The sequence below is a fragment of the Aquila chrysaetos genome, chromosome 11 (genome assembly GCF_900496995.4).
Source record: "Aquila chrysaetos chrysaetos chromosome 11, bAquChr1.4, whole genome shotgun sequence".
Classification (NCBI taxonomy): Eukaryota; Metazoa; Chordata; class Aves; order Accipitriformes; family Accipitridae; genus Aquila; species Aquila chrysaetos.
The window spans coordinates 8482915-8503459 of NC_044014.1; the positions used below are offsets into that span (position 1 = coordinate 8482915).

Consider the following 20545-nt stretch of genomic DNA (forward strand, 5'->3'; position numbering starts at 1 on the left):
GTAGCCTGCAGAGGAGCCTAGGGCCTGGCCCACAGCTTCAGTCAGGTTTGACAGCCCTGCTATAGACTATTCTTCCTCCACACAACCTCCACACAACCTGAGGGATGTAACAATCTAATTTTTTTATGTACAAACTTAACACAAATACTTTCCTTTTGGATGGAGAAAAGTTCTTGGAAAGAACTGCACAAGACAGGGTGGTGTTTTGATCATTGCTGTTGTGCCCCTCGTGTAGTTTCATTCTGCAGGTTTGGCCTTTTTTAATGATCTGGTTCCAAAAGTAAGCTAGACCTATGCAGTGATCTTGTGAAAGTGTGTGTGCCTGCTGGTGTTATCACCCAGTGTTGATGGAATGGCAGAAGCTTCAGAAATGATTGAAAATAGGCTGCTGTGTGCAGGAAAGCATGGTTATGTGTTGTTCCCTGACAATGGGAAAAGCTGCAGTGTGAGCTGAGAGCCTCCCAGCCCTCACAGCAGTCAGCTGTGAGATTTCAGAAGTTTTAGTATTCAGAAAACAAATTTGACTTTAAAGTTTTTTTGAGTGAAGAGGAAATGTATGTACATGAAAGAGAAAGAGAGTATTTCCAGGCAGATAAAGCTCAAGGAAATGAAGATGAATACAAAATACATGGGGCTGACTCCAGTTTAACATATGATTCTAATAATAAATCGGTGTCTTAAATTCAACAGATGGAGTACTTTTTTTCTGGGGGGGGGGGGGGTTGCACTATTTAAGACCTTAGTATCAGTTATTTTAATCAGTTTTATAGCTCAAGGAAATGGGTGCACTCCATGTAAGGCATGTTCCTTGTGTTACGAGTCGGTGGTCAGGTTTTTTTATTGTTTGCCTGTAAAAAGATGCCTGATGTATCCTTCTGAAAAAGCAAAAAAGGTCATCTAACTTTTGCTTTCAGTAGTTTGAAATGACAGTAATAGGAAACGTGTACCTTGTCAATGATAGCATGTTTCCTAATATGCTATTCCTTCTGAGATCACCATGGTGTAATAAATAAAGCCTGATAGAGCAACAGCATTCTGCCTGGCTGTGTTATGAAATACAGGAATACTCCAGCTAAATGCTGATGCTTCTAATTATGGCTGCTTTCAGAGATGGGAGCTTTTCATCTAGGCCTACCTCGTGGCTTCATTGCCTTTTAAAAAGGCTCAAACTACATGGAATATTCTACTATAATGCTGTCTTTAAGGCCATATACATTACAATATGTTATAAAAAAAAAAGTGCATTGCTTTCTTCATTGTGCGTCATGGCATGTGAGGCTGGGTTTTAAAAGTACCATCTTTTAATCTGTAGTAATGATGATTCTGTGTATGGAATGAGTGAATATCATTTAGTTCTCTGGAAATGCTCAGACTGCTATACTGCGCTTCCGTCCAGATCTCACTATTTGCTAATGATGAATTAGTCTGACACTTGGCAGCTGATGCTGTTCAGGGAATCAGTAATGTATTTGTGGTCAGCTGTGGCTCTCGTCTGGTGACACATCTCTGGCTATAAAAGCAGACCAAGTGCGCCAGGTTGAGAATTCAGCTGCATCTGGATGGTAAAGTTATTTGTGTTCCAGTACGTGAGGCTTTGAAGCAAGTTGAGGTCTGCTGTCGATGATGCATTTTGAACAGCAATGCACTGGCACCAGCTCATAGACCTGTTTTACTGGAGTGAGTGAAAATCTGGAGTTCAGTTGTCAAAGCATGAAATCCTAGTCCTCAGGCATATAAGCAAAGTCAGTCTGGGGCAGTCTTGTAAAGTAGTTCTTTTCATAGTGTTCTTGGCTTCTTCCATGTATATAAATGCAGCAATGTCCTGCAAATAAATTCATTTTTAAGAACTTTCTGGTGTTCAAAGGATTGTTGTAATTCCATGATGGGTTTTCCACGTTTGTGGTTTTGGGAAAACCTCTGTCTGCTGCTTTCATGTTTCCTAAGTGATGACTGGGTTTATACTGCTAGTGAGTATAATGGGAGAAAGAAAATCTCCTTAGCAGACTGGAGTCAAGACATTGCTCTGTTATAAAGTCTGCTATAAGCTGCCCTAGGCAAAAGCAACATGATGATGCATCTGTCCCACTGCCAGAATGATCTATAATAATGTTGAATACCAAGACATTGTTTAGATCTGTCCTGTTCAAGCCTGTTAACTTGTGAATCTCTGTTCTTAGCTACAGTAGTGCTGGGGCAGCAGTGGGTGAGGGCATGGAGTGAGGCAGATAGAAAGGAACAAATGTAAAAATATAACAAATTCCCAAACTTCTACAGCTAATATTTTTAATGAATGCATCACTGTTTCTTTGTGTTGACTGCCTGCTGTTTTCACTCCTCTTTCTCTGCACACTAGATATTTTTCTCCCATCTGTCCCTTTCTCCTTGGCTGTAATGATGGGCCAGAGGTACTGCCTCCTAAGTCTTCATCTTCTCAGAGCTTGTATTAAAGCAACCTCATTGCTCCATTCCTCTCTAGCAGTATGTATGTGCTCATGTTTCTTTCTCATCGCCCCTTCCCCCATTCTCTCTGTGCTGTCTACAGATACATATGTACAGTAATGTGCTATCTCTGATGATCTAAGTAGAAATACTACATACACAAGGTATGAAATAGTCTATTGATCCATACATATATATGTATATATACATATAAAATTACATACATGTTGGATGCCTTTTACCTTTCACTGTACAAGATTCTTTGTATGGTCTTCTTATGATGTGAAATAACACATTTTTCATTGTAACTGGCCCTTCAAACTCCGTAAGAAAATCTTTTTAACAAAACCCCCCAACATTTTCTTCATGAAATTCTGTTAGGATCAGCTGTGCTTTGAACTGTTAAAAACTGTCATTTCTGTTGAATGTTTTCCTCAGGAGATATTTGAGAATGTTAAAATAATATCTAGAGAGAAAAAGTAGCAAGAATAGCATCTGCTATACTTGGAGGGTCTGAGAACATGGATCTGAGTCCATCCGCTGCAGGTCACTGCCTTCCTCGCCTGACGTGCAGGCTGCGATGTGAAAAGTTCATGGTACAGACTACTGCTGGAGGAGGGGAGGAAGCAAGTGTTATTGTTAATGGTTTACTGTTTTCTTTTAGCAGAACCAGCCTTGGAAATTTGTACCAAAATCCCCCCCTAGAACAGATGACTGCAATTAATATGATCTTTTCCCTCCCCCCCCCTCAAGTTAGGAAATACCAGTACATTCCCTGCATGTGCAACTCAGTTCTTGTCACCTCTGCAAATTCTTTATGATGTAGCCTTTGGATTTTAATATCCTTAGCAGCAAACTATTTTCTCCCTAAAATACAATTTTCTCTTCTAGTGCGTAGGTTAGACAGGAGACTAAGAATTGCTTTGTTTGTGCTACTGACATTTATCTAGTACATGGAGCAGACTGAGCACGCTAAGTTTATCCACATTGCTGGATATTAAAAAAACACTTGCTGCTCAGATTCAGAGCTCTCACAAGACATGATAATGGATTTAATATATGTGAAAACTGCAGCAGGGTGGTAGGGAGCTCTTTGTTCTCCATGCCCTTACTGGATAGGGCAAGAACTGCTGGCCTTAAAATTGCAGCAAGAAAGATTCAAATTAGGCTTTTAGCAAAACTTCCCAAAGGCAAAGACAGTAAAGGGCTGAGAGTTTGTGTGCAGAGACCATACATTTTTGGAATTTTTTAGCAGATTAGATAAATATCTGTCAGGGACCAAGTATTGATTCATATCTTGAATGTTGCCCTTTCCAGTGCAACAAATTAAAGCATTGTGTCTAGAAGAGCTCAGCTGGAAATAAGTGATGTTGAAGTGAGCTGTCATGAAACCAGCACTGCTTGTGCCTAGTACATCCAGACCAGTTGGAGGAAAGATTGGGTTTATACTGAGGCATGATGCAAGAACTTCATCTTCATCCCGAGTACAGCTCCAGAGCTTTATCTAAGCCTGTGCCTGCCAGCATGCTTGCATGCAAGCGGTATGATGGCAGGAGAGTCTGGCTTGGACCTTTACTTGATTGATAGTCTTTTTATATGGTTTAGGGTTACTCTGGTTGCTGTAAATCAGCGTTTTCCAAATTTTGAAAGTTTGGTTGCAAACATTCTTTTCAAGATAATATTTTTCAATATGCATTGCCACAAGGCTGGCAAGGTTTGATATTCTGTGGTATTTGCACAGTATTGCCCTTCCCAGACAGTTCCACTAATTTCCGATCATGCTGTTGAGTCCCTTGGATATAAAACCCTGTTGAAGGTTTTACCCAATAGCAATAAAGCATGTAAAGTGACCATAATCCCAATCATGAGGTGTACTTTTAAAATAATGAGCAACCATGATTAGTTTAACCCTTTCTTATTTTGGAATTTATTTGTACTTTTTTTTCCTTTTTTGTTATCAACAATGAGGAAGATGCTTTCTATAAAAATCTATTTATCTCATCTATTAAGATGGAGAGGGTAAAATGAGTCAGTAAACGTGAAGGACAATTTTATGTCTCCAAGTCTTACCCCAGTATTGCTTTTTGAACAAGCTTTACTTTGGGTTTCTAGCTGCAGGTGTAAATTAGCCAGCAATTCCCACAGCCCACAGTGTAGCTGTATGAAGGAAGCCAAATTCCAGTCCAGGTCTGCAGTCTTTCCATGTGAGTCTGCCTTTTTTTGGGGGTGCTCTGGAGCCACCACAGTGGTTGTGTATGAGTTGAAGTGAAGGTTTGCTGGAAGACTGACAGCGGAAGCAGAAAAATGTTTATACGTGTATTTGTTTGCTAGCATGCTTTAGTACGCAGGCACTTAACTGAAAAACAATAGCAGGTAAACCAAAAGTTGGACAAAAATTGTTGAAAGATACTGTTATCTATTTTAACAGAAAATCATACAGTAGGGAGAAGTACAGGAGAAAAGAAATGAAAACACAATTTTGTCAACTGCCCTTTGATATTTTTCTCTAAGCCCAGCTCTGAGAGTGATGTGGTTACATGAGAACTTGTGGATTCTTGAAAATCTATGTGTCTGGAGGCTGAAAATGCAGAAAGAAAATAGAAAGAATGGCAAATGTTGATTTTATAATGTGGGATTATTTTTAGGCTTGTTCTCATTACATTTTAGGGAACCTGCCCTATTGTATTTTGAGACCTTGAGTATACTGAGCATTTTGAAGATGCAATAAAAGTGAATGTGCTTAAAAGTAATGGATTTTGAAGTAGAAAATGTTGGTTTTAAATCAGAAGATGCGTTACTGGCAAAGTGTATCGTATATTCCTAGTAAACTACACAGTGCGGGGAGTCCATTTCAGCAAGGACTATGTATATCTGGGATATAAAGAAAGGCATACTTAAAATATTGTTGTGGGGAGGAGAGGCCAAAGGTATTCCTTTATTCCTTAAAGGAGGCTGGGGCCCCTCTTAGCAGGCAGATTCACGGGTTAATTAGGGGTTCAGATTTTAGTCCATTCGTTACAGGTTTCAAAATGACTTCCTTTCTCCACCTGTCATGTACACAGCTGCTCGGTTAGACACTTAGCATGGTAAGTGCATGCATACTTCCCTGTTACAGCCTGTGAAGTTGTGCTATACATTGTGGGCAGGACCATTCCAGATCAAGACATTTAGCAAACAGCAGCAGCTCCTTTGCGCATTGAACTTGGAGGGCTGACCTAACTGAAACCGAGAGCTGGGGAAAGGCTTGTTCACTTGCTGAAAAGGGTCTGCTAGGTTGTGGCATTTCCCACTCCACTTCTCTGATCAATTCTCTCTCGCAGGCAGGAATGGCATCTCCTGAAAATCCCGAGCAGTTGATCATTGCCCTGGAACCCGAGGCTGCCTCTATCTACTGCCGAAAGCTCCGCCTGCACCAGATGATAGACCTGAGTAGTAGGGCACCTGTCAATGGTTATAGCCCAAGTGACACTATTGGAACTGGATTTACACAGGGTACTTCTTCTATTAACTCACTTCTTCAGATTCTTGTGCCTGAGTTTGCTTTGTCCATGAGGGCTGTTTTCTTACCATTTATTGTTGTCTTTGCTCTCAAGATGTTTCAGGCTAGCATCAATTTGCTTTTATAAACTGTTTTGCTGTTCACTGTAATTAGACTGGTTTAGGCATTGATCAGCAGACATGTTTGCATGCACTTGAATTTTAGCATGCAGGTAGCTTCATTGCCTTGACTTTATTGGAATGTTGTGGGAGTCTTTTAGTATTTTCACAACGGTATTTTTCTGCCTTAATTAAGATCAATACTTTGTGTTGGGTCATTTTTTTAATTTAATTTTTTTGAAACAATTATGGGTTTAATTAGATGCATTATTGAAACAGTGTTAAATAACTGGATCTGCAATGAGATTTTTAGTCTGAGGCGTTGCAGAGTTTTGGCGGATGCTTTCTGATGTCGTCTTTATGAAATATCATTAATTACTTTCAACACTCAGGTGAACACACAGTATTGGAATAAAGCAATGAATTTATCTGCTCGTAGATGAGCAACTAGATACGGCACTTCTGATTTATCAGCCTGGGGTCTGTTGCTAATATCAATGTTTGAAGACTGACTGACAGTGAGGGACAGAGATTGGACCACAGTGTAAGTCACTCACCAAAAGATCCTTTGTCACCAAAGATTTTTGAGCTTGGTATCATACATGAGATTGGAGGAAAATGAGAGGAACAAAACAGGAAAACGAAGCAGCAGTAAGACGTGATTGCTGCATAATGCAGTTTTCCTATCTGTGTGAATTGTAACAGTTGCACTGATATTGGTGGTAGTGTGCCAATCTGTGCCAGAAGGAATTTTTCAGAAGAATTTGTATTTTATCATATTTACTAGGTCAAAACAGTACAGGCAAATGGAAGATTAAGCTAGTAAAGCTATTCCTGTAGTTACCGGAGGATATTTTTTTTTAGTTAGGCAGAGTCACTACATCATTCTCTCAAATCCATGCCTGTCCTAGCCAGCACTTGTCAGATGTGTTCAGCGTTACGGAGGCCCATGCAGAGCACAGGACAAAACCAGTTTTCAGGACACAGTCCCTTCAGGAGCCCCTCACCTTCTGACCCCCTTGTTCGTGTCCTGAACCATTCTAGTTCCATGTGGTTTTACATGAACTCGCTTTCAGGCTACACAAGGATTTGCCTCTGGGAAAATAATAAAAGAAAAGAGTTTCTCTGGTTAAGGTTTTGAAGCTGGGCAGAATTTGACAGATCATGGATTTCTGCTATCGGGCTTTTTCTTGGATGTGGAGTACCATTCTTCTTCTTGACTTTGTATGGTAAAAGCTATTGGGGATGAGAAAGGTTTCATGTCAAAATTAATGAAAACAAAGTTTGGAGTGAATTAATTTGGGGTTAGAATTAAAATTTCATAAAGGCATGGCAGGGACCCAAGACAAGCTGAGAACAGATTAAGGAGAAAAACCCTTTAAATATAAACAGAGAGAAGTACTCCAAGGACCATATTATTGCTGTGAAGTCAAAAGAAAAATTTTACTGTTCATAGTAGCCAGGATAAGCTTACTTCAGTCGTAGTTAAAGGCTGGCTCTTGTGTTCACTTCTAGCCCACAGAAGTGAATGAAAGAACTCCCATTGAATTCTGTGGGCTCTGTGTCAGGCCCTTGCTTGGACCTAGAGCTCTGTCCTTGAATGCTCCATCATCTAAGCTCTCACTGTGTGCTGCTAAGTCAGTGCAGCAAAGCTAATGCAGCTTGTCTGCATCATAGGGTCTTTATGGGGAGGGTAGAGTGCGTGTGCAAGTGGAGCTGCTGGTCTTTTTCTGATGATAGGCACTATAGAAATGAGAAGCAAAATGCATTCAGTGATTTGCATGCTGATATTTTCAGAAAGAATGATATTTGCATGCGTGACAGGATGCCTCTCTTCTTCTCTAGTGTTTTATAGAAGTGCCTTTGAGGGTGAGTGAAGGTTACACAGGGAATGATTTTTTTTGATCATTCAGTTGTAGAGGTTGATTTAGAAGCATAATAGCAAAGGCTCTCACTACTCTGCTTTGTCTTTACAGGCTGTTCTGCATCTTCTAAAAGTCTAAGTAGCAATTAAGTCTTGTAAGTTAACTGATTGTTATAATAGTATTGCTAGATTATGATTAGTTTTCAACTGGTGTATATTTAAACTATTATGAGGGTCAACCTTGGTGATCACTGTGGCCTTAAGAAGTTATAAATGTGAGCAGCAGTGCTTTCAGCTGCTTGTTTTGAGACAGACTGACGTCCTGAGAGGCTCAGGAGGCATCTTTGCCTGCGCACCCAAAATCAGCAGTGGCTTTTGGAAACGTGGGGATGGTCTCGCTGGCCCCGGGCGGCGCAGGTGGGTCTGGCGGCGGGCTGGGGCTGCCGCCTGGTGGCAAAGGCTGGCTGCAAGCCCCCCTCCCCGGTTCCAGGCGGTGCTTTAAAAAGCAGAATATATTAAAAAAATAAATCAGACCTGTTTATGCCTTTCATATGAGGTTATTGGTTTTAATCCAGTTAGTATCAAGGAAGATCAGTGCAGCTGAAAAACATTTTTCCTTCTTTCTAGGAATGATGTTATAATGTTCCTGATTCTAATGCAGTAATTTTTGCTCATTTGTTTTGTTAAAAAGCAGTACATACAGATCTGTCAGCCTGCTTGCACTTGTTTCCTGCAGCTTATGATATCAACTTCTTCATGCTTTCTCATACTCAGTTATTTTTTCTCTGTCAATGACTAGCTAAGGAACATGTCCGTCGTAATCGACAGAGTCGTACCTTTTTGGTGGAAAATGTCATAGGAGAGATCTGGTCCGAACTGGAGGAAGGTAGTATGCTTTCTTGAATAAACTTTGCTCTCACCGGTTTTATATTGCAGGCAAACATTGTGTTTCCAACAAATGTGCTGTGCGCTGCGTTGTTCTCACAGTGATTATAAATAGGAAAAGAAAAAAACACAAGTTCATGTGCTGCTCTTAGTTACTAAGGCTGACCTGCAATTCTGTATGCTCTAGCAAAATATGGTTTATTAAGGAGATGGTAGAAGGCAGTCCAGGTTTTAAAATGCAACCAGAATATTTTCCTCAGAATAGGCCTTGTAAATATGCCATAATATTAAGTTGGTAGCCCACTAGAATGTACACCAGCAACGTGGGCAATTCCACTAACCTGCTTTTCATCTGTGTAAATCAATAGCTTTTGACATCTGAATTTCATATTTGTTATCAATCATTGCATTATAATTACTAAAAAAGACCAAGTCTTCAGTGTAGACATTCATGACTTTCTATAAGCCATTATCTCTCATGGTGATAATGCCCCTGAGAAGCTTTCATTGCAATATGCTGTTGTGATAACACTAATGTAAATACCATTTGGCAAACTAGGTGACCGTTACATCGTTGTTGACAGTGGAGGAGGCACAGTGGATATGACTGTCCATCAGATCAGGCTCCCTGAAGGACATCTTAAGGAGCTGTACAAGGCAACAGGTAATGTCACTTCCACTGCTTGCTTTATTTATGCAATATTTTGACTTGTCAGTGAAGGAAATGTATGCCTTTATTATTCACTACATTTCACTAACAGTTCTTCCTGAAATAAGAGCAGCATTCAGAATTAGTATAACCTAGCTACTGGTCAGCAGACATTGGTAAATCACTTAATGCTTCTGAAGCTTTTGGATGGTAAACCTCACATTGGGAGAGTAAGAATCTGCCATCTCCTGTGTTATTCACTCCTATTCAGGCCATGACCTCCTGCCATGGTCCTGGTCTGACTTCTGCTAGGAGAGTTGTCACCTTCCTGTCCTTCGAGAGGTCACCTGTGTATTGCTGCTCTGTCCAGGTATTCAGAGATGTATTGTGGAGATACAAATAGATGTGTCACAAGATCCTTGTAAAGTGGCTGTTGTCAGAACAGAAGTTTCCCTAGATTTAAGGGGAATCTTATATATTCCAGTAATTTCACAGGCAGTGTAACAAGGATGGTCTACCATCCCCTGGAAAAAATGTACAATAATTGGTCCCCAACAAAGATATAAAGTGCAATCCTTGAATGCTATTCCGTCCCTGAACTCCAGATCCCCTTTGACTTTGTCCTGTGGCTAAGCTGTTAAGCACACGAGTCAGCCTATTATTTGTTGCTGTGTCTCTATACCAAGTTAATCTTCATCTGTATGGTTCATCACTGAGCCTTCTCAGTCTTGGTGGCTGTAAGACTACCTCAGGAAACAACCTAGTAAGAGCAAATGGGACAGTGTACATCAAATCCGTCTACCCCTAAATATGAGTCTAACCCACACCTTCTCATGTGTGGATAAGGAGTCAGTTTCCTCTGCTTCTAATAAAAATGTTTCTGTTTTATAGTGGTAGTGTTACGGTGGCTATAATGGTATGGGAGTAAAAGTGAGGCAAAGGTAAGATTATGTTCTGTATTAGAACAACTGTTACATTTAGGAAAGATACCTCTTTCTGTAGACCTTCTCCCATGATAGTCCTAGTAGTGTCGATCTGATGTGTATTTGGTCAACTTGAAATCTAATAAGCAGTTCAGAGTATTAAAGCTGTGTTTTGTTTGTAATGCAGGTGGGCCATATGGTTCTCTAGGTGTGGACTATGAATTTGAAAAGCTTCTATGTAAAATATTTGGAGAAGACTTTATTGAGCAATTTAAAATCAAGCGTCCTGCTGCCTGGGTTGATCTGATGATAGCATTTGAGTCCCGTAAACGGGCAGCAGCTCCAGACAGGACCAATCCACTAAACATCACTCTGCCTTTCTCCTTCATTGACTATTACAAGAAGTTTCGAGGTCACAGTGTAGAACATGCCTTGAGGAAAAGCAAGTGAGTAGACAATTGAACACAAATGGATGCAGAATTAACTACTGGTAGCAAAGACAAATAAGTAAAATATCCTAATTACATGTAGACTGCAAGATAATAATGTAAAAATGTAGTATAAGGATGAGAAAATGGGATTGCCTGAAGTGCGGTTTCCAAAATGGAAAGTTCTGATCAATTTCTTGCAAAAGCTTTTCTGTACAAGACTTGCACTCTGCTAGTATTGCTTTCTATGACTTTTGTTAGGCCACCACTGCATCACTTTCCTGAATTTGACCATATATTTTGAGTCCCTTATGTGTTGATTAGGAGCATCAGATCAAATACAGAATTTGAAGTCTAAAAGTTAGTTACCTAGAACCTTAATTTTTAGAGGCCTGGGCCCTGGAACAAAACCAAGATCTTGAGTGCAATGATGTGTAAATATGGTCGTGGCTTGAGGAAATTTATTAAGAATACCAGATCACTGGTGAAAACATATACTACTGCATATAGCTCTGCAAGGGGAAAGCATTCTTCTTTTGAAGTGATGGCAGGCTTTCTTTTCTTCTAGTATTTTACCAGTTCAATAATTTGCTCGGTAGGTGGGGAGACATAATCCCCTCCAGAGATTTTAATTCATGATTTTCAGTGTCAAGAAGGCACCCTAAATGATAAGATCATGGGCTGCTATAGAAAAGGAAGTGAGGAGAAAGTAGAAGTGGGCATTTTCATCTTTTGAAATTATATACTACAGGAGACCTGGAGATTAATGACATAAAAGAGAATGAACAAGAGAGCCTGCAAATCTAGGGAAGAATGCTTGGGACCTGAGAGCAGAAAACATGATTATTTAGTACCTGTACCTTGGCTTCTTTCTGCATTTTTTAATCCAGTGAATCTTGAATGTAGCATTGTCGTGGTTTAACCCCAGCTAGCAGCTAAGCACCACGCAGCTGCTTGCTCACTCCCCCTACCCAGTGGGATGGAGGAGAGAATTGAAAAAAAGTAAAACTCATAGGCTGAGATAAAGACAATTTAATAGGACAGAAAGGAAAAAAATAATAATGATAATAATAATAAAATGACAGTAATAAAAGAATTGGAATATATAAAACAAGTGATGCACAATGCAATTGCTCACCGCTCACCAACTGATGCCCAGTTAGTTCCCAAGAAGCGATCTGCCACCCCTGGCCAACTCCCCCCAGTTTGTATACTGGGCATGACATCATGTGGTATGGAATATCCCTTTGGCCAGTTCGGGTCAGCTGCCCTGGCTGTGTCCCCTCCCAACTTCTTGTGGCCCTCCAGCCTTCTTGCTGACTGGGTGTGAGAAGCTGAAAAATTCAGGGCAAGCACGCAGGCTGAAACTCCTGCATCTCTTCCTAAAGTTATTGGTAAATGTACTTTAAGCCTAAATGACTTGGAATTCAGTTCATAGTCACTTCCTAAGAGACTGAGGTTCTGAAATCATTAAAAATTTCTGGAAATACTCCCCCTCACAAGACCATCTCCTTATTAATAGTCTTAATGGTGAATCTTAGAGGGAATGCTAAATGTTTCGTTCAAATAAAATTAAATTAATTGGGTAACGGGATACAAAGAGCATAGAGGTGACATATAATGTGCATGAATGGAGAGATTACTGAGCTATATGTATGTGTATCAGTGATGGAATAACATAATGCTTGTATTCATTTAACAAATGTTATGCCTCATTAAAAATGCTGTGCCCCCTTCTGCCTCCTGAGGCTTCCCATACTTGCTTGTTTTCCTTGTGTGTTTCCAGTGGCTTTGGCCTGCTACTGCTATAATCTAAATGTTGCCCTTCTGGGGATAAATCAGTGCTGTTTCAGATCAGCAAGCACTGGATTGACTGCCAGCTGTTTCAGGAAGCAGCTGAGCATTGGTAATGCTGCAGAAGGCAGTCGGGCAAAGAAAACAACAATTAGACAAGCAAAAATAACAATTCTCCCTTGAAATTTTACATTGCTGCAGTTGATATGGGGCGAGGATGAGGTGGTGAGGCACTTTCTTCCAAGCAGAATGCATGCAGATTCTGTAAACTCATTTATTTATTTATTTATTTAGTGTGTCTTGTGAGTGCTGGGCTGTTTCTTACGGCTCAGCTGTAATATTGTAATGTCCTTTCTAACTGTTCTTTTCCAGTGTGGACTTTGTGAAATGGTCATCCCAGGGAATGTTGAGGATGAGCCCAGATGCAATGAATGCTCTTTTCAAACCTACAATTGACCAGATCATTCAGCACCTTAGTACGTATCTGCGTGTGATTCCACTTTGCAGCTGAACTGAAACTGAAGCTTTGCTTACCTGTTTCAAACCAGTAACTGGCATTAAAGTCAAACAATTCCCCTAGTACGCACCAAATGTGGGCAAGGAATTTAGTTCTGAAACTTGCAGTTCTCTACAAAGTAGTTAAGAAAATAATAGAAGTAAGGGACATCACCTTAACACATATTGCTACCTAGTTCTAGTACTAATTACTGAGTGTGATTCAGTCCTGTTACTGCCTAAGCTTCAATTATTCTGTACTTCCAAGGCTGCAAGCATTCAGAAGGCTGAAATGCACTGACTAACCCAGATCCTGCTTTTCTTTTTCCTGTTTCAGGCAACAACTAAATAATGCCAGAGATCTAACTAGTTTCTGATTATTCCTGCTATTAGGACCTCTAGTTCATTTCTCTTCAGTGGAAGGTCACATTTGTTCATGACCATCCAAATCACTGACATCTCTAAAACACAAATAATAAATGATGCATCATGGTAAAAGTACTTCCAGGCATGGCTTAAGCAGCACCAGATATATTTATCCAGTAATGGAAAGTGACATAGGCTTACTGGTAAATTTATTATTTGAAGTCTTCCTGGTGGAAGATAGAGTATAATATATATACTGAGCAAAGTATTGCTGTTCTACACATTATAAAGCACCAATTGAATCGCATTTGGAATGGAATATCCAGCTTTGCTCACTATATGTGAGGAATTACTAGGTAAATTTCAGAGGTCACAACTTAGTAAGACAACTAGTACAGAACAGCTTGTACTTGAGCAGGGAGGGAGAGACCTAGACTTACAATAGTTGTGACACATAACTCAGTCATGCTGCATCAGTTATTTGAGCTAAGGGTGAGCCTACAATTGAACTGTATGGTTTTCTTGAAAGTAGGGGATGTGGGCTTCAGCTAAGAAAGAACATCTGTAAAATTTAAGGAAGTATTATTTTGCAGATGGTACTTATTGTGATTAAAATGTTGGGATGAGAAATAAGAAGTGAATTTAAAATGGGATGACTTATCTGGAATGCAGTAAAGGGTATGTGAATTGGTTAAGTTTGGGAATATCTCACTGATACTTGAAGTGGCAAGATGATGTCTGTTTCCCTACCACCCGTAATGTGACTGGCAGGATTTCTTTGCAGGAAAACCGTGTCTCCCTTTACTAGTAGAAGGTAAATAAAAATTCTGGTTTAAGTGCCACTTCAGGAATATTGTATGCTTTGGGGTAAGTTTCCATTCACAGTGAAACAGTATAGAAGAGACTACAGAGGGGGAACAAGTGCATGCTGAGAGTGGCAGTGTGGGCATAGATGTGGGAGTTTCAGATCTTGTGCATGTGCATGGGACATTCAGTGCACTCAGTCATTAGGAGTTTCACCTGCATTGCCTTATCACAGTGGATTTTTCCGAATTGAATGGGCTCTGTTTCTGTTTAGGTGATGTGTTTGATAAGCCAGAAGTGACCAATGTCAAGTTTCTGTTCCTGGTCGGTGGCTTCGCTGAATCCCCCTTGCTCCAACAAGCTGTCCAGAGCGCTTTTGGTTCGAGATGTCGGGTCATCATTCCTCAGGATGTGGGGCTCACTATCCTCAAAGGAGCTGTTCTCTTTGGTCTAGACCCTGCTGTCATCAAAGTGCGGCGTTCACCTCTCACCTACGGTGTGGGTGTGCTGAATCGGTTTGTGGAAGGGAAGCATCCACCAGAGAAGCTTCTAATCAAAGATGGCACACGCTGGTGCACTGATGTCTTTGACAAATTTATCTCAGCTGACCAATCTGTAGCCCTCGGAGAAACTGTGACACGCAGTTACACACCTGCCAAACCTTCTCAGTTAGTAATAGTGATCAATATCTATAGCTCAGAACAAGATAATGTTAGCTTCATCACTGAATCTGGAGTGAAAAAGTGTGGCACCCTTCGCTTGGATCTCACGGGAACTGATGCTTCAGTGCCAAGCCGGCGGGAGATCAAAACACTTATGCAGTTTGGGGACACTGAAATCAAAGCCATGGCCATTGATGTTGCCACCTCTAAAAGTGTCAAAGTTGGTATTGATTTCTTAAACTACTAACAGCCTGTTTTCCCCACCACAGCCTGTTTGTGAGACTGATCTTCCACTATTCCATTTTTTGACTTTCATATATCACGTAATCAACTTGAATTTCAGCAGGCTATATGAGAACAGCTAGTAAGGTGGGGTATGTCATAATGTGTGCCCTTTGATGACCAAAGGCTGGATTGTGAAAGACCCTTAAAAAGTTTTGGGAGCAAAAGTTCCAGAGGTAGTAAGAGTTCCCGAGTTACTCAAGCATGCTTAAAGATCTACCTTTATTAAGTAAATACTGATTATTGGTGCATCCTGAAGATTAGTTAAAAAGATATAAAATCGTAATCTCTTTGCCTTATTCTTCTTCCTCTTCCTTTTTCTCCCAAGAAAAACTCACTAACCAACATGGTTGTTGTAGGGGGTGTATCTGTGGGTTATCTGTTTAAACAGCACCGTCCTGTGGCAATGGGAACAATTTAGTAGTCTATAGTATTCTTTTGTTTGTTTGATTTTTGCCCTGTGCTTTCAAAATTTTAAGTGCTGAAAATCAATGACTTAAAGAAATGGGAACTGGTTTTCTTAAATTCTGAGATCCTACTGAAAAGAAAATCCTCAGAAATCTTTAAAATTAAATTTAGGAAATACATACATATAAGGAGCCTAATATTGATTGCTGCAGTTTGAAAACAAGGCCTTTATTGTCAAAGCCCTCAGAACAAGCTGTTGGATTACATAGCTAGCATTACCCTCATTATACTTTGGAAAATTATTAAGAACAAAGCTATTTCCCTTTTGGGTCTTCTAAACTCATTTTTATTAATCTCCATCTAAAATCATAGAATCATAGAGTAGTTGAGGTTGGAGGGGACATCCATTGAGTATCTGGTCCAATCTCTCAGCCTTAAGCAGTGTCAACTAGAGCAGGATGCTTTGTCCAGTTTTGAATATCCCCAAATGCCTAAACTCTGGGCAACCTGTTCCAGTATTTGACAACCCTCACTGAAAAAAGTTTTTCTTATGTTTAAAAGGAATTTCTTGAGTTTCAGTTTGTGCTCATTGCCTCTTGTTCCTTCACTGGATACCTCTGAGACTCCATTACTGTCTTCTATCAGTCATTTATACACATTCCTAGCATCTCCTGAGCCTTCTCATGTCTAAACAGTCTCAGCTTTCTAAGCCTCTCCTCACATGACAGATACCCCAATCCCTTAATCATCTTCATGACCCTTTGCTGGTCCCAGTCCAGTATGTCCATGTCTCTCTTGTAGAAGCACAGAACTGGACCTAGCACTCCAGATGTGGTCTCACCAGGGCTGAATAAAGGGGAATAATCACTTTTCCTCGACCTGCTGGCAATGTTCTTCCTAATGCAGCGCAGGAGGCTATTGGCATTCTTTGTTGCAAGGGCACATTGCTGGCTCACACTCAACTTTGTGTCTACCAAGACCCTGAGGTCTTTTTCTGCCAAGCTGCTTCCCAGCCAGTTGGCCCACAGCATATACTGGTGCATGGGGTTATTTCTCCACAGGTTCAGGACTTTGCACTTTGCTTTGTTGAACTTTATGAGGTTCCTGTCTGCACATTTCTCCAGCCTGTTGAGGTCTCTCTGACCCATCTGGTTTATCAAGCACTTCTCCAAGTGTTTATATTTCTTTTCTTGTTAATCCCTGTGTTAAGATTTGGAAGTACAGTTAGATGATGGCTGTCCAGGAAGATTTAAACAACTTAAAAGAGAGAAACACCCAGATCAAAAGTGACGTAATATATTTTGAGTAGCAAGCATTTTAATTGAGTAAAATATATTTCTGGGTTGAGTTGAATGGCCAGTTAAGTGGAAGGCAGAAGCCAAGAGAATGAAACTACAAATAGCATTAAATAAAACATTCCTTACATGGCTATAAGCACACAACTCTTAACGCAGGTGAAATACAATGATGGTCATGGTAGAAACTTGTTTTCCAAATAATAACTTTCTGGAAATGTTTTCTTAAGCACATTCACTTGGAAATTTCTTCTGCAACTGGAACAGTTTCTATTTTGCAAAATGCTACAGGTGGATAACTTCTGAAACCTACAGTCTGTATCTGCCATGAACTGACAACTTCAGATTCAAATCTAAATCCCACTCCAAATTGGCAGACTGGTACTAACCTGTAGAATTACCCTAAAATGCTGACACTTTCAGACCTTTTATACAGAGCTGCCTGATTACCTGCTGGAATTCATTACATTTTTGAAACTTTGAAATGTTAATTGTTAAACTAAACCTTCCTTTCTAATAAGTTGAGCATGAGTTAAAGCCATTACTGACACTGTTGGGAAAAGAAAGCTTTATCAATTATTTCACTAATTTACGTTCCAATCCTGCACTGAAGCTTTCTGTGTTTAGCCTGGAGTGTTGCCACAGTAAAGAGCTGCAGAACTGATCTACTGCATTTTGCCATTGAGTTTTCCGTGTCTCCTGCAGAATTCCCTAGTTGAATGTGAAATCTGTTCTGCATTCAGCTTTAAAAAAAAAAAAAAAAAGAAAAGAAAAAAAAAAAGGACTATGGAGAATGCTAGTCACAGTATCCGGCTGGATACTTTCTATAATTACAAAGTGTGCTTGCTAGCATTCAGTTTCCTGCTGCCTGCTAAATGCTTTAAAAGCTAAATACTGGGATTTTTTTGTGTGTTGCTTTCCATGGTTTACAAACAAGAGAAACTTTAAGATGAGTTATGAACAATATAATTTTATGTATATACAATATTTAAATATTGTACAGACTCTTTCTTTCTACAGTGCTATTTTCTTGTATAAAAATGCTCTTTGCCTCTGTTGATTTCATTCAGGTGTTAATTTTAAATAACATAGTTTCTCAATCAGCTTCTGTAATTATAGGCTTTTGAAGATGGTAAGATATGAAATGTAAAAGGCTGATCTTATAATAATAGGAAAGAAATGTTGGTGTGTCAGAGAATACAACATTCTTCCTGCAATGCAAGTCATACCAGTTAAGCATATTACACAGATGCACTAGTACGTTGCTGGGATTTTCATTTCTTTGTTTCAGATGGTGACCATTCCGTCTCCAGCAGTTCATCATAATAATGGATGAATTCTCCTGTAAAACCAAGTTAAAAATTAGATTGTATGATCTGGATATACAGGTTCCTCACTAGCTTTTGAGGTTTTGTTAAGGATCTTTTCTAGTTTAAAAAAAAACAAACACGAAACTACCTTCCAAAGCCAGGCAACACTGTTTTATTGTAGCTGCAGGCAAGAGCCAGTCTCTGACTACCACTACCACAAGACAAAATCCTTAAAGAATAGGCTTCAGTGTCTTTGCATCCTATGTTAAACTGAATTGGTCCAGTTCTGCACAGATTTGTTTCTGGTGGCCTTAAGTTAACACAGAATTTGGTCTAATAAATGGTTGCAACCTCCCCCTCTCCCCTCTGAAGAGAAGGTGAACTTCAAGATCAGGTGGCCCATGATTTTTGTGGTGTTTTCAGCCTGTCTGCAGGGAATGCTAAGGGTAGTTTCTGCAGCTCTTCTGAAGCATAGTTCCCTGCACAGTAGTGATTCTCTGCCCTTTCTTATTCACCTTTTGTAAGATCCCATCTGGATCCAAGCAGGGGTTTCTTGCTGAAATTACTCTACTGTAACTGTAAAATGTGGTTGGCATATTTTTGCACTTCCTCATTCAGTCTGATGAGAGCACTATCAAGCTTATCTTTGCAGAGCACTGAGTACTGAACAAACTCCCAGCTGTCCTTGTTGCCCTCTTTAAATCTAAGAATGGAAAATTAGCTTGTCTCTCTAAGGAATTAGAATTGTAGGTAGAATATTATGCTGTGGTCTGTAGTCTATAACCCAGTTAAACAACTTTACATTGTAAGTGGCATGTGGATGCCCATTTTGATAAAGGATGTTAGGCTGTAAAACTAATATGAAATTTATTAGGAAATAAGTAATTTTTAGAATAGTAGTTCTGATACTTTTGCAGGAGGTTCCCTGCAGAGCACTTTTTTGGTAGGGGTTTCAGATGACATTGTGCAACTTGATGTTGAAAAGGCAAGGCCTGCTATCCTTAGGGAAAGCAGAAAGTCTTGGCAGAAGTTTCGCTCTAGGCAGCAGCTTGCAAGTTTGGGTCCAAGTTACTTAACTTTAGGCTGAAAATTAGCAGCTAATTGTGATGGAATGATTAATTGTGCTAGATTATGATAAATGTGCAGTGATGGTTAGGACAGCTTACATTGGTATGAATATACCAATATTTATATACAGGAGTTTTAATGCATTATTATGAGAAGGCTAATTATATATTGCAGAGATTTAATCGCCAAGATAAGCTGCATATTTATGATATGAAGTGGCTTAAGCGGATGAATAGTATAAAAGTTGTTGGGCATAACGTCACAGTACTCACCTGCTTGAAATAGTCTTAAACTATATTATAAAACCAACCATTGTGGTCTTGTTCACCTCTGTGCAAGATAAATTCAGATTTCACTGATGTTTGGAGCTGTTCACAACTTGTCTGGATTGTATCTTGAGTGTTCTTGTGTCTTCAATCATGTCAAATAAAATACTGTAAAACTAATTTTTCTTTTGGGGTGTTACTATTTTTATGAAAATGGCTATAAAAAGAAACCTAATTTATTATGAAAGTGAGAAACGCCAAGTGGTTATACTTGCATTTGGATGTTCCTTCATATGTGTAACTGAGCAAAAGTGACACCACCCGTATGTACTGCTTATGCGATTTCTTCAACCGCTGAGATGTGTGGACACCTAGAGTCTTTGCCAAGGGCTTGCAGGCCCCTGTGCAGCACACACAACTCTTCGACAAGAGGCTGCTGCATTTTTAGTTCACTTGTGTACTTTCTCGGGGGGTCCGTATGTGCCCAAGGTAGAAGTCCACTGCTGGTGATTACTTGACTTCCACCAAAGCTGGTGTAGCTCTGAGTAGGGTGTCTGTTGGAGTTAAGACAGAAAGACTTTGGACAATACTAAAAGCAGATCAGGTATTTTCTGTAACGATGCTCTGAGAGCGCCAGGAAATCAAATATAAAAATTGATATATCAAAGAGGACTGTGGTCTCTTAGGCCTTGTCAAAGGCTGGTTTATTGATAAAACTGTATTATCAGGCCAATAAGCTGGCCAATAACCAGGTATATTTGCATGAGAGTGTACGTCTTTATTGTGGGTTTCTAGATGTAGGAATGGTTAGTAAGGTCCAGCTGCACTGAAAAAAAACTTGCATAACGGTTTGTGCAATATTGTATTTTTCTGCTCCCCATTGCAGGCCACGTCCCTCTCGAATTTGGCAGCATTGGCACTAGCTATGGAGACGATTCAGTGGTGTGTGTGACCTTAGTGTACAATACTGCTCAGATGCAAAGATGAAGAGAATGAACTGAGATGCATAG

At 39.9% G+C, this 20545-nt stretch overlaps 1 protein-coding gene across 2 annotated transcripts in view; it reads left to right on the forward strand.

Annotated features, from left to right (window-relative positions):
• HSPA12A (heat shock protein family A (Hsp70) member 12A) overlaps positions 1–19715 on the forward strand; it is a 63349-nt gene extending 43634 nt beyond the window's left edge. For both annotated transcript variants that reach the window (XM_030030724.2, XM_030030725.2), the window contains exons 7-12: positions 5760–5931; positions 8700–8786; positions 9345–9449; positions 10545–10803; positions 12952–13055; positions 14519–19715. In XM_030030724.2, coding sequence (XP_029886584.1) covers positions 5760–5931; positions 8700–8786; positions 9345–9449; positions 10545–10803; positions 12952–13055; positions 14519–15153 — 1362 coding nt within the window. In that variant the 3' untranslated portion in view covers positions 15154–19715. The remainder of the gene's footprint in view (positions 1–5759; positions 5932–8699; positions 8787–9344; positions 9450–10544; positions 10804–12951; positions 13056–14518) is intronic.
• The last annotated feature ends 830 nt before the right edge of the window (positions 19716–20545 follow it).